The following is a 12,120-nucleotide window of genomic DNA, read 5'->3' on the forward strand; positions in this document are numbered from 1 at the left end:
ATAGGCTACCCGTTTTACGGCTTTGCCTCACTGAAAAGAAGCCTGATCAAGAGACCCGATAACCCCCCCCCCCCCCCGCCATTATTAGGGTGCTGTTTTCTAAAATCCGGTCTACCTTAACTGCTTCGGCATAAAAGGAACTTAATTCCAAGGTATAACGATTGTATAGCAAGAGCATGGCAGTTGCATACGGCATAGAAGAGGTGGACATGGTCTACATACGGTATTTTCATAGACTCGAATATTATTTGATTGTGACAGAGCACTCTGCACATTTGTGAATAAGTCTATATTTTTTATGTGCACAGTATGGCGGGGATGAACAGATCTACTTAGTTGTGCAAGGGGTACATAGACCGCCTATGAAAATACATAAGCGCACGGTGGCAACTACTAACGGACAGGACGGATCAGCGTGTTCAGACAGAGCAAAAGTCATAGCGGGAGCGGGGCAAACACTTGCAGGGCACCGTGACCACTACAAAACGCAAGCAATGTCCTTGACACGTTAGTGTCCTGGACTGTTGATGTTAGAGAAGCCAGTAGAGTTTAGCACATTTGATGTACAGGTATACAGGGTTTGCGTCCCACTGTCTGAACTACTGCCGCCGAACATATGTATTTTGCCGAGTATAACACATAAGTGCACACTTCAGATTTGAAGCACTGTGTCTCCTTAGCAACCCTTGTCTGTCACCCATCCCACTTTACATCTGAACTCACCATTTCTGGGGGAGAGACGTTTCCAGAACGCCGTGCGGGGGTTCTTCCCCTTCTTTGTGATGATCTGGGACTAGGGCCTACTCTTTATTAACTGAAATAAAAGGGAAGTGACGCGCCTGGGTGGACGAGCTCTGTTGCGTACGGCCGTTTTGTATTTCCTTGCGATCTCTTCTCCCTACTTTGCCCCTCTGTCTTTCAACGATCCCTCCTCTCCGCCGTCCTCAAACGCCCCTCCCCCGCACCGATCTGCCACCGGGACTATCAGCGCAGGCGTACATGTAACCTAGGCGAACTGAACAGTGCGCGCTACCCGGCAACCAATCAAAAAGTATGCGTGCGCACGCGGCTAACACTGACAGAACAGTCCTAGAACAAGAGCCAATCGCTGTCAATTCGAACACTGGTATACATTGAAATGATGACCAGCTGCACCAATCAGAACAGCTCCAGCTGTGCAGCGATGAGGGCAGGAAGCGAGACCTGATTGGATGGTTTGAAAGTTACGCTTGATGTACTCAGAAGGGAGGGGCAATGCATTCTTTTAACGCCCGTTGTTGCACCCGTCTCATGCTTGTTTTTTTTCAAACAGGCATGGTATAACTGACAATAAAATGAAAGAAAGACAAAAGTGACCTGACGTTAACAATAAACGAACCAAGCGGCCATTTTGGAATGGCCAGTCCAAGAGACCACCCGACACACGTTGCCTTTGAAATGACAGCAAACATTTCACGGTGTGTACAACTACGTATTAACTATTCTTTAGATGGATATTTACAAAAGGCCTGAATTCGCAAAAGAAAAATGAGTTACAATCTCTATGATTAATTTTCACCGTTGTATTATTTGAACGGTATCTTGCTTTGTTTTTTTAATTTGTAATTAATTGGACATGTAACCAACCATATGGAAACAATATTTAGACATCCACTGTAGTTAGATAAATCAGTCTGCACTACATTAAACCGGCGGATATACACATTGAATATATAGTTCATTCTAAAGTCGCATGACTAAGTCTATACAAATCATCACTTTTCTAGTGCTTTTCGAGATTTGTCTTTTTCCCTATTTGTATCAAATTAATCAATTATTGAAAGTTGGTGGTACAAAATAAGGATGGGTAACCTTCATACCTGCCTACATTTGAAAATCAAAATCCCTGAGATGTATGCCCCGCCCATAGGCTCACAGGCTCTGCCAAATTGCACAAAGCCCCACCCACATGCCCGCCAACATCTCAAAAATGTAAACACAGTTGTTGTAGCTGCCATTAGAAACACTTTCAGTTTGTGCTTTACAGAGGAATGCAATCAATACATGTGATTTTTTTTTTAATAAGAAAACCTATTTGTATTATAATCTATGCACAACAAAGCTGCAATCCCTAAAGAAAGTTATTTGCCTATGTTACACTAAATTAATTCCTCCAGTTCCTAAACTGTATTAATTGTGTGATCGACTATGTGCACAAAACTGCACTAAATGAAATTGCCTGTGCCCTCAAAAAAGGCATTTACAATGTATTTTACTCTGCCACACACCATTCCATTCGGAGACGGCCTTTCAGCCTCTTTAATTTGATTCTGGGGCGTATACCACAATACAATGATTTGAGTAATTATGTTAAGTGCTTTATAACAGGAAAAAATCCTCCATACACTCCAAAGTTATACCAATGACACCTGGATGCTAAACAAAAGACATATATATATATACAATGCCTGTGTTTCTTCTATGTTAGAAGAAAGGTTATTCCTTACTTTAGAAAGCCTGTTTGACGATCAAACTGTCATTAGACCAGGATAAAGGATTGAAATCCCGGAGACTCCACGCTCTTCCCTGAAGACCCAGAAGAGTGTAAAAACCCAGAGTCTATCGGATAAAACAGGAGGTTAGGCAGGTATGGTAACCTTGTATGTTTGGCATGAATTGATTAATGGAAAGGTAGCATGTGGTAACTCATAACTCTCAACCTTTTGAGTCCCATCGGAGGGTGAAAACACACGATTTTGTTTTAGGCAGGGGAGAGTCCAAATGAAGTGAATGGATAAATAAGGGGTTTGGCTGTTGAAACTGATTCCCAGGCGGGTGACACCCACCAAAAGCGTGAGAGTTGAGAGCTATGGGCAACCCACGCACCAAACATTTAATTTTGACTCTGTTTGGTGCCAAGGTAAGATAAGAAGAAAGCAACATTAGGCAAGAAGGCATACAACACCAACATTCTAAAGCACCTAGGAGGGAGATTTTGACAAGGAAAATGGGAGAAATTAATTTTTTCATAGGCTTGCATTGAGGTTAGAATTGTTTTAGGCTCCTAAATCGGGAGGGTTGGCATGTATGTGTAAACCCGCATTTCTTGTGGGTTTCCGTGTGTGCATGGGCTGTGTGTCACGTGGTCTGGAGAGCGTGTTTGTTTATTTACCTTTCACAGTGTCTGATTCACTGTGCTATGTGGTTTTGGCGCGCAGTGTGTGCCAGAGCAATCATGGTAGGTTCCACCAGCAGGGGGAGTGGGACCGTCTGTGAGTTGATTTCACCTCAGGACCAGCGTGAGCCCCCCTGCTGGCAGAGACAAGTGGAGAGTTCCCAGGGAGAATAAGAGCTCGAGGGGAGCGTCTGCGGTAGAGTGCCGGGAGAGACTAGCAGAGACGGGAGCTCTATACTGTCACAGAGGGCATCCAGGCCCTCTGTTGTGTCAGGGACGGGCCCCCACCCATAGGCCGTCTGCCCATCGGGGCCGGTATTTCTCTCTCCCCTCCCGGGGTCGAGAGAGTGTGCCGAAGGTCGTGACTCTGGAAGAGCCTTTGGCGGGTGCCACACCGGCCCGCCACCGCTCGTGAGGAAGAGAGAGCGGAGTATGTTCTCGCACTGAGTAAAAGCAATCAGGTTGGATATTGATATTTATATTTTATTTCTATCGCGCTCGTACACAAGTGTTTCAGAGCACGATAAGGCAAGGGAGGGTAACAGGGGAGAACAAAACAGCGATCTTACTAGGCCCAGTGACATTGAGAATGCGCAAGTGCCTGGGAGAGGGGGAGGGGAAAAGTGCATGGAAGGGGGTTAGAAGTGGAAAGTGCAAAGCAGAGGAGAAACAGATAAATAACAATAAATAATAAAGGCAACAAACAGTGGTAGTGCAGCCAGCAATTTGCGAGTGTTAGGTTTAAGGCAGCAGACAGGGTAGGTCTGATAAGTGCAGGAAGAAAAAGGGGGGGCTGTATGGGTAAAGATACAGACCCCAGTGCAAGGGGTGGCCCGGAGGCAGTGCGGGAGGGTGGCAGGGTGAGCAGGTATCTGGGCCCGGACGAGAGCGGGTGGCCAGGTGCACGGTGCCAAGAGAGAACAGATCAGCAGGGGAGAGGGGGAGCAAAGGCAGAAGAAAAGAGGAAGGTCTTGAGGTGCTTCCGGAACCAGAGATGGTTCTCCTCAAGTTTTAGAGTGGCAGGGAGGCTGTTCCAGAGGGAGGCCTCAGCCGAAGACGGAGATCTATCCCCATCTCGTTTCTTTGAAAAACGATTGACCCCGAGGGAGTTGGAGGTAGAGGAGCAAAGAGCTTGAGAGGGGAGGTATTTGCGGAGGGATAGCTGAAGGTTTTTTGAACCCAGGCCCCAGAAAGCCTTGTGGACAATGCAGAAGGTTTGAATTTAATCCTTGCATCCAGTGGGAGCCAATGGAGAGATTTCAGAGCTGGAGAGATACGAGAGATAGAGAAAGAGTACAAAAGGAACCCTCAACCCTGCGTGTGCCGGCAATACAGCTAACATGTGGGCAGCAGTGGACTAGACGTGAAGGTAATATTGTCCTCTCCTGTCAGTGTGACACAGAGAGGTTGTACACGATCAGTAGCGCTGTGGAGTGAGGGGATGAGGGAACTCGCCTAAGAAAGAGGAGGGTTTTGGCCGATTCCAGGGACACGGGGTGTGAAAGGCCGAGTGTGGCCCTGAGGGGGATCTGTAAAGTCCCGCTAGGATCTATCAGAGGTGCTTCGCCTAGCACAGGAGAGAGGTGGATTACGGCCCGGTGCTCTGATTGGGTGATTGGTGGTTTGTGGTGCTGGGTGTGGTACGTCCCAGTGGCATGTTTTGCCACAACCAAGAGTGAGGGGACGCAATTACTACATATTTGATTAGGTATTTAGCCAAGGTGAATGCGTTTATTGTCAGGTGATTCCACAGAGATATTTGATCGTTTAGTTAACAAGGTGAATGCGTTTGTTGTCAGGTGACTCCATAGAGATATTTGATTATTTAGTTACCAGGGTGAATGCGTTTGATGTCAGGTGACTCCAAAGAGATATTTGATTATTTATTTACCAAATGTGAATGCATTTGTTTGCAGGTGACCTCACAGAGATATTTGATCATTTATTTACCAAATGTGAATGCGTTTGTTCTCAGGTGACTCCACAGAGATATTTGATTATTGATTTACCAAATGTGAATGCGTTTAATGTCAATGAGATCCCAACGGGTCCATTTGATGATTTATTTACCAAATGAGAATGCACACGGTCTCAAAGTGACCTCACTGACACAATTAACCCATTAATTACCAAATGTGAATGAACTTGTCCTCAGAGATCACGCCAGGACCTATTTCAATATTATGGCAGCAAATATGTAATGAATACTAAGGAAAAGTGATGGAATGAGAACTGTAATGTATTGTTTCCTTCCATGTACTAGAAGAGAGCGCCTCCGCTAGGAGCACAGTGGAGTAATATTGTTCATATGTACCAAGAATTAGTTTGACAGAATTCAATTACATAAACGGAAGCGGCTCACGCTTGTTTTAAGAAGTAAGACTGTGTCTGTGTATTTAATCAGGGGCACCTGTACATCTGTCAGTAAATTGGGCTGACCAACTCTAGGCCCTCATGAGGCTCCATCCATTACCCCCCTGGGTTTTGTATATTTTGCACATGTGTGCAGTAAGGTGTTAGACTCCTATGCTCAGGTCTCCTACAGGTTGCTACTCACTCATTCCTACATACTAAAGGGGAGAAACACCTTACATATGCAAAGGAGAGGAGAAAGAAAAAGGAAGATAATGGACGTGAAAGATGAGCTGGAATGAGACCTGGTAAGGACTTAGGACTAAGCAGGTCTTATGAGGAGCACTCTGAATGTTTTTTTTCACGCTATGAATAATAATAATGATTATAGCCATAATAGTAGTGATAATATTAGTGCCCACTTGCTAAATTGATAGTTTCATTCTTAGAATAATGTAATTTAATTTGTCATTGTATAGCGCCTTTGCCCCTTCCTATGGCCTCAAAGCGCTGTAGGTGAACCCCCTCAGGCGACCAAAGTCAAAGATATGGGAAATTCGTCAGAGCCGCTTAGAATGCGTGTGTGCATCTTCGCCAATAAGAAGATAAGTAGAGGTGGTCACATTTTAGCTGTGAGGTTGTCGTGAGAGTATGTGTGGGCAGGAGACTGATTATGTGTCCAGCAAGACCGAATTTATGTTGTGGGACGTAGCTGCAATCTAATGGGAGAGGTGTTGTGCGATGTGTCTTCAAATAGTGTATGATAGCAGATGCATACGGGTGGGTAGCCGTGTCTTTGGCTATCTTCCATTGACATGGAGTGCAGTACGTACACTTGTGCCCTAGTTGGTTTCTTGGTTTTGAAGAGAGGGTCCCTGGAATGCCCCTTCTCACCCCCATGAACATGGCAGCCCAAAGAGTCAAGAACGCAAGATGCAACTCACTATTTGGACAGCCCCCAGGAAGGCCAGTGACATCTGCATATGCAAATAGATATTCTCTGAGACAGCCATTCAAACCTAATCCAGTCAACGTCTTTAGGATAGAGGTGCCACAACACTGATCATACTGTCGAAAGCTTTTATTATTTTTCTCATTAGCGAAATGCAGAACACAAGGCAAAGAAGAGATGTAGAGCAAACTTGCAGATGCTTATTGCAACTCACCATATGGAACTACAGGATCATACAAGGAGCCTGGAAGAGCCAAATACTTCTAACCTATGAGAAACGTAGCACGATATAGATATATAGAAATCATAGTATAACTGTAGTGAGGTTACGTGAGGCCACAGGCCTCAGGACGAGAGGCGAAGAAAAGCAGAATTAGGCTACAGAAAGCAGCATACCAGGGCTCGCAGCCAGGCTCCCCCTTCAGGAGAGGTGACGAACTCCTGGGATTCGTCACACTTTATCCAATTTATCAGGCAACCTAAATGCTCTTGAAAGCAGAAAGAAAAGAGTTTGGTGATTACTTGCACATTTGGATGCCTTATGCCTTATAAGCCCTCTTATGTATTTGACTCCATGTTACAGGGTTGGCTACCTAACCAGGGAATGGGGACCCCTCTCAGCATGGGTGGTAGGCCTACCTGGGCATTCCTAGAGCCAGCCCTGCCTCAGAGACGGGGTATGGGAGTTGGGAAGGCCCCAGTCCCTGTGCCTGTCGCTTCTTCTCCATGCATGATTCAAGTGCCACCTTGTCTTGCACAATACCTAGACTGCACAATGCTCACAATCTCTTTCTGTCTACCTAGGAAACTACAATTCTCAGAATATCCCAAGCAGCTGGTCCTACTAGAGGAGAAATAGTGAGAGACCCCCTAGCAGCAGAAAATATCAGCACCAGACAGACAGCCCTAAGCGCAGAAGACTCTGTATTGGCTAGCAACATAGACTCCCACAAGGAATGGACAATTACCTGTTAATGGGAAATGGAGCGGTCTGGTTGTATATCCGGCATCCGTATGCTCCAGGGAACCCTGAAACGAACTGTGACATTGAAGAAGTTAAAGGAAGTTAGCAGTTGGCCCGATGAACCAGGTGAGGGAGGTAGCCAAAGGAGAGGTAAGGAGGAGGATAAAAGGAGGGCCAGGAAATAGGAAGGTGGGGGTTATTCGGGTGAGGTAGACGAAGGATAAGGATGAGGACCAAGAGACCAGGCAGAAGAATGACTGCGGAGAAGGGCATGAAGGAGAATTGTTGAACGAATGGGCAAGGTGAGGTACGGACATTAAGTTGTTGTACATATTGCGTTCGATTATATTGCTAAGTGAACGCCAAAAGTCAGCATCACCTTGCATTGGAGAATAGTGAGTGGGTTGATTTGACTTCATCCCTCATTACGTTCGGATAAGATACTTGCATTCATAGAGTCTGTAATGTGTGTTAATACTCTACACTTTTTTTCCCTTATGCTGTGAAAATCATCATCAAAACTTTTATTTCAGCAACACCATAAAAAGTACATACAAAACAACAATCACAATAAATACATGAATACATATGTACATCCTTAAAACGCCAATCTTAAAAGGATTCCAGAAAAAACATCGACCATTTTGGGTCGTTGTGCCATGGCAAATAGATAAACATAAAATAAACCAGTGCCAATCTCCCACAGTAAAAAATAAATAGTCCAATCGTTATTGTATCAGTGCTCATTTCATCTGGTTAGTTTTAAGAAACTTGTTTCTCAGCACCCAAGCACAGTGAATAGGTTCCATGTGATGATCTTGCTGTGAAAAAGTAGCGACTGACCCCTAAAATTCTTTCCCCAAATATTCCAGGAGGGGTATAAATAAATATTGTTACCTCCAATCCTAGAATATGTAGGAAAAGTGTTTGTCCATCCGCTGGCTGGAGTCTACAAACGCTCCCTGCATGCCTGATTATTGCAGCTTGGCGTAGCAGGTGATCACGGCATGGTTCTTGAACCTCGTCCCCGTTCCCAGCACCTCCATTGTTGTCTTTGACCCCCTGTCCGCTCCGTGGTCACCACGCGTCTCTTTGCCTCTGTTTCCCCTTACCTCCCTCCTCCCGCCTCCCTGCCTCCCCCATTGTGTGATTGGCTGTCTGCAGCCATCTGCTGGCTGGAGTCCACGAACGCTCCCTGCACGCCTGATTATTGCCACTTGGCATAGCAGGTGAGCACAGCACTGTTTTGGGACCTCGTCCACGTTCCCAGCACCTCCATTGTGGCCTTTGACCCCCTGCCCCCTCCGTGGTCTCCCGCGCATCCCTTTGCCTCTGTTTCCCCTTCCCTTCCCTCCCTCCTCCCACCTCCCTGCCCGCCCCCATTGTGTGATTGGCTGTCTGCAGCCATCCGCTGCCTGGAGTCCACGAATGCTCCCTGCACGCCTGATTATTGCAGCTTGGCGTAGCAGGTGAGCACAACACTGTTAGGGACCTCGTTCCCAGCACCTCAATTGTGGCCTTTGACCCCCTGACCCTCCATGGTCTCCCTCACGTCCCTTTGTCTCTGTCTCCCCTTCCCTCCCTCCCTCCTCCGCCTCCCTGCCCGCCCCTGTTGTGTGATTGGCTATCTGCACCCATCCGGTGGCTGGAGTCCTGATTATTGCAGCTTGGCATAGCAGGTGAGCACGGCACTGTTTTGGGACCTCGTCCCCGTTCCCAGCACCTTCATTGTGGCCTTTGACCCCCTGCCCCTCTGTGGTCTCCCGTGTGTCCCTTTGCCTCTGTTTCCCCTTCCTTCCCTCCTCCCGCCTCCCTACCCACCCCCTCACCCCGATTGGCTCATTCCATATTCTTAAAACCACCTTCCCAGGGCAGCCCTCTGCCCGGCAGCCCCTGCTGCAAAGGACCCCAAGGCAAAGGGCGGCTCCAGCAGAGGCAGCTCCACAAAGTGTCTGCAGGTGTCCGCAGGGGAAGCCAGTGAAGCCAGCAGCTGACAGACACCAACAAAAAACTGTAAGTGTGGCATGGGTGGGGTGTAGAGCAATTACTCTACACCAGAAAGCCCCCGCCACTCTACCTTACCATTCCAGAACATAGACTGACATAGACTCAGACCATGCATACTTAGAAAAATGTGTGATAACCAGCCTGAATTCATCCATGCCAGTATGGGAAATGTTGCCTTGCATCCTAACATACTAGTCAATGTTAACAAGTGTCACACCTGGAAGGAATTCTGGACGCTAGCCTGCGTCGCATCCTGATGGGATTGTGAATGCTACCGTGCACCAAACCTGGATGAAACTTTGAATGTAAGCATGTGCCACACTTAGATGAAACTATGAAGATTACCAAACGCAACACTTAAAAAGAATTAAGAATGCTAGCATGTCCCACACTTAGATGGAACTGTGATTGTTGGCATGTGCCGCACTCATATGGAATTGTGATTATCAGCATGTGCCACACTTAGAAATAGATAGAAATATGTATGATAGCATGTGCCACACTGAGATGAAATGGTGAACATTAACCTCCGCCACACTTAGATGAAATGGTGAATTTTAGCCCTTGTTGCATCTAGACAGAAATATGTATGATAGCATGTGCCACACAGAGATGAAATGGTGAACATTAACCTCCGCCACACTTAGATGAAATGGTGAATTTTAGCCCCCATCGCATCTAGACAGAAATATGTATGATAGCATGTGCCGCACTGAGATGCAATGATGAACTTTAGCCCGCATCACATCTAGATAGAAATAAGTATGCTAGCATGTGCCACACTGAGATGAAATGGTGAACATTAGCCTCTGCCACACTTAGATGAAATGGTGAATTTTAGCCCTCGTCGCATCTGGACAGAAATATGTATGATAGCATGTGCCACACTGAGATGAAATGGTTAACATTAGCCTTCCGCCACACTTGGATGAAATGGTGAATTTTAGCCCCGTCGCATCTAGACAGAAATATGTATGATAGCATGTGCAAAGTGCTGTGAAAATTGCGAACGTTAGCATGTGCCACACTTAGATGAAATTGTGAATGTAAAGCCAGTGCCGAATCTAGATAGAAATGCAGGGATAGTTCACGTGCCACATCTAGAAAGAGCGTAGACAGTTAGCAATGCACCTCTAAACGGCGATGTCAATAACCAACCCACTAACAATTTCAACCTTCTACATACACCTCTCAAACTCTAAATATACACAAACACAACTATACAGCACAACAAACCGCACAAACTTTACTACACCACAACAACAAAACAAACCACACATAGACTTGCACAACAACACACGATGGCTGCCGAACGGAAAGCACCGCAAGCCCAGCCAAAGGACCCAACGGGCTGAGGCTGGCAACGGCACATCACGGCTCTCTTGTACTTTTCCCACTTCAATCCCACTAACTCACCCCACCCCCTTCCTTTTCAGAACCACCAAAGCGCAAGGGGACCACTCCGGTGGTGATAGTGCGCGGTATAAATATCCTTTAACATTAACATTATCCTCCCTGCCAGACATGCATAGTTTACAAAGATCAGAATCAATTACCCGCCACTTGTAGAGTAGCGTGTTTAATGGCAACATTCCCAGCCTGTCATCGCATACAATGGTCTCGTCAAGGGCATAGTGATGTTATCCAGGTAGTCTTCTTTACCATTCCCAGCCTGTTTTTCGCATACAATGGTCTCGTCAATGGTATAGTGATGTTATCCAGGTAGTCTTCTTTACCTAGGGTTAATTTACAACGTGAGTATTCCCTAGTCTGGACCGTTGATGTCAGGTAGTCATCAATTACATTAGGATTTGAGACAATATTCTTTCTTAACCTGGGCCTTCAGCTGCAAATGTATAAGTTACGGATTGGGCCATAGATGCCCAGTGAGCTCAGTTCTTTCCTCACATGCGTACATCACTGAATACCTCTGCCACCTGGTTGCGACAATACATAGCACATTGCATCTCTATATTTGGCAAGTTCAGGGGTTGCCCAGAGTCTAATTCAATATGGAGTAGGCCTGTTAGCCAATATTTCGGCAACCAGGGGCTTTGCTATTTCGGTGTGTAGGGACATATTCGGTGTACTCTTGAGAGCCCATTACAATTTTTTATAAAAAGCATTTTCAGTAGTTTGCAATTGGAAACAATTGACAAAGGCTCAGATGTCTGCTATGTAAATTGTAGCTGCCCTTGCCTGCGATTTATAAAGTTCAAGTGAGGGGGACCATCCAGTACAACCACACGAGTTAACCTATTTTAACAAGACATTACTTGTTCTGTCCAGTAGGGTTACTGCCTTCTCTGCCTGGGTGGAACATGTTCCTTTGGCAGCAAATTGAATACCCAGTGTGAGGCAGGCATTGTATCACAAGTAAGGACATAGGCACAAAGGAACACGTTTCAACAACTTTATTAAGTTTGTCTGGGGTTGGAGACTTCCTAACTGGCCCTAATTCTAGATTGGAAGTAGGCTTAACCATCAAAGTAAAATAAAAAGATCAAAGTCAGTCACAATAACTAAGTGTGGGGAAATGTATGAAAATAAAGAGTGTATTAAAAGAATATCAGAATGACAATGAAAGTGGCTCACCACTCCCTTCCCCCAAGTTCAGTTCAATAGGGTTCTTACAAAGTTTTATTTCAAGGTGGATAGTATGCACAGTTCAAAGATTTCCCATAAATCTGT

General features: G+C 45.8%; 1 protein-coding gene across 1 annotated transcript in view; it reads right to left on the reverse strand.

The window, feature by feature from the left end:
• UBE2S (ubiquitin conjugating enzyme E2 S) overlaps positions 1 to 1,106 on the reverse strand; it is a 111,010-nt gene extending 109,904 nt beyond the window's left edge. The window contains exon 1 of the mRNA XM_069607000.1: positions 724 to 1,106. Coding sequence (XP_069463101.1) covers positions 724 to 726 — 3 coding nt within the window. The 5' untranslated portion in view covers positions 727 to 1,106. The remainder of the gene's footprint in view (positions 1 to 723) is intronic.
• Positions 1,107 to 12,120: the final 11,014 nt, after the last annotated feature.

The sequence above is a fragment of the Ambystoma mexicanum genome, chromosome 1p (assembly GCF_040938575.1).
Source record: "Ambystoma mexicanum isolate Mex_15411 chromosome 1p, UKY_AmexF1_1, whole genome shotgun sequence".
Classification (NCBI taxonomy): Eukaryota; Metazoa; Chordata; class Amphibia; order Caudata; family Ambystomatidae; genus Ambystoma; species Ambystoma mexicanum.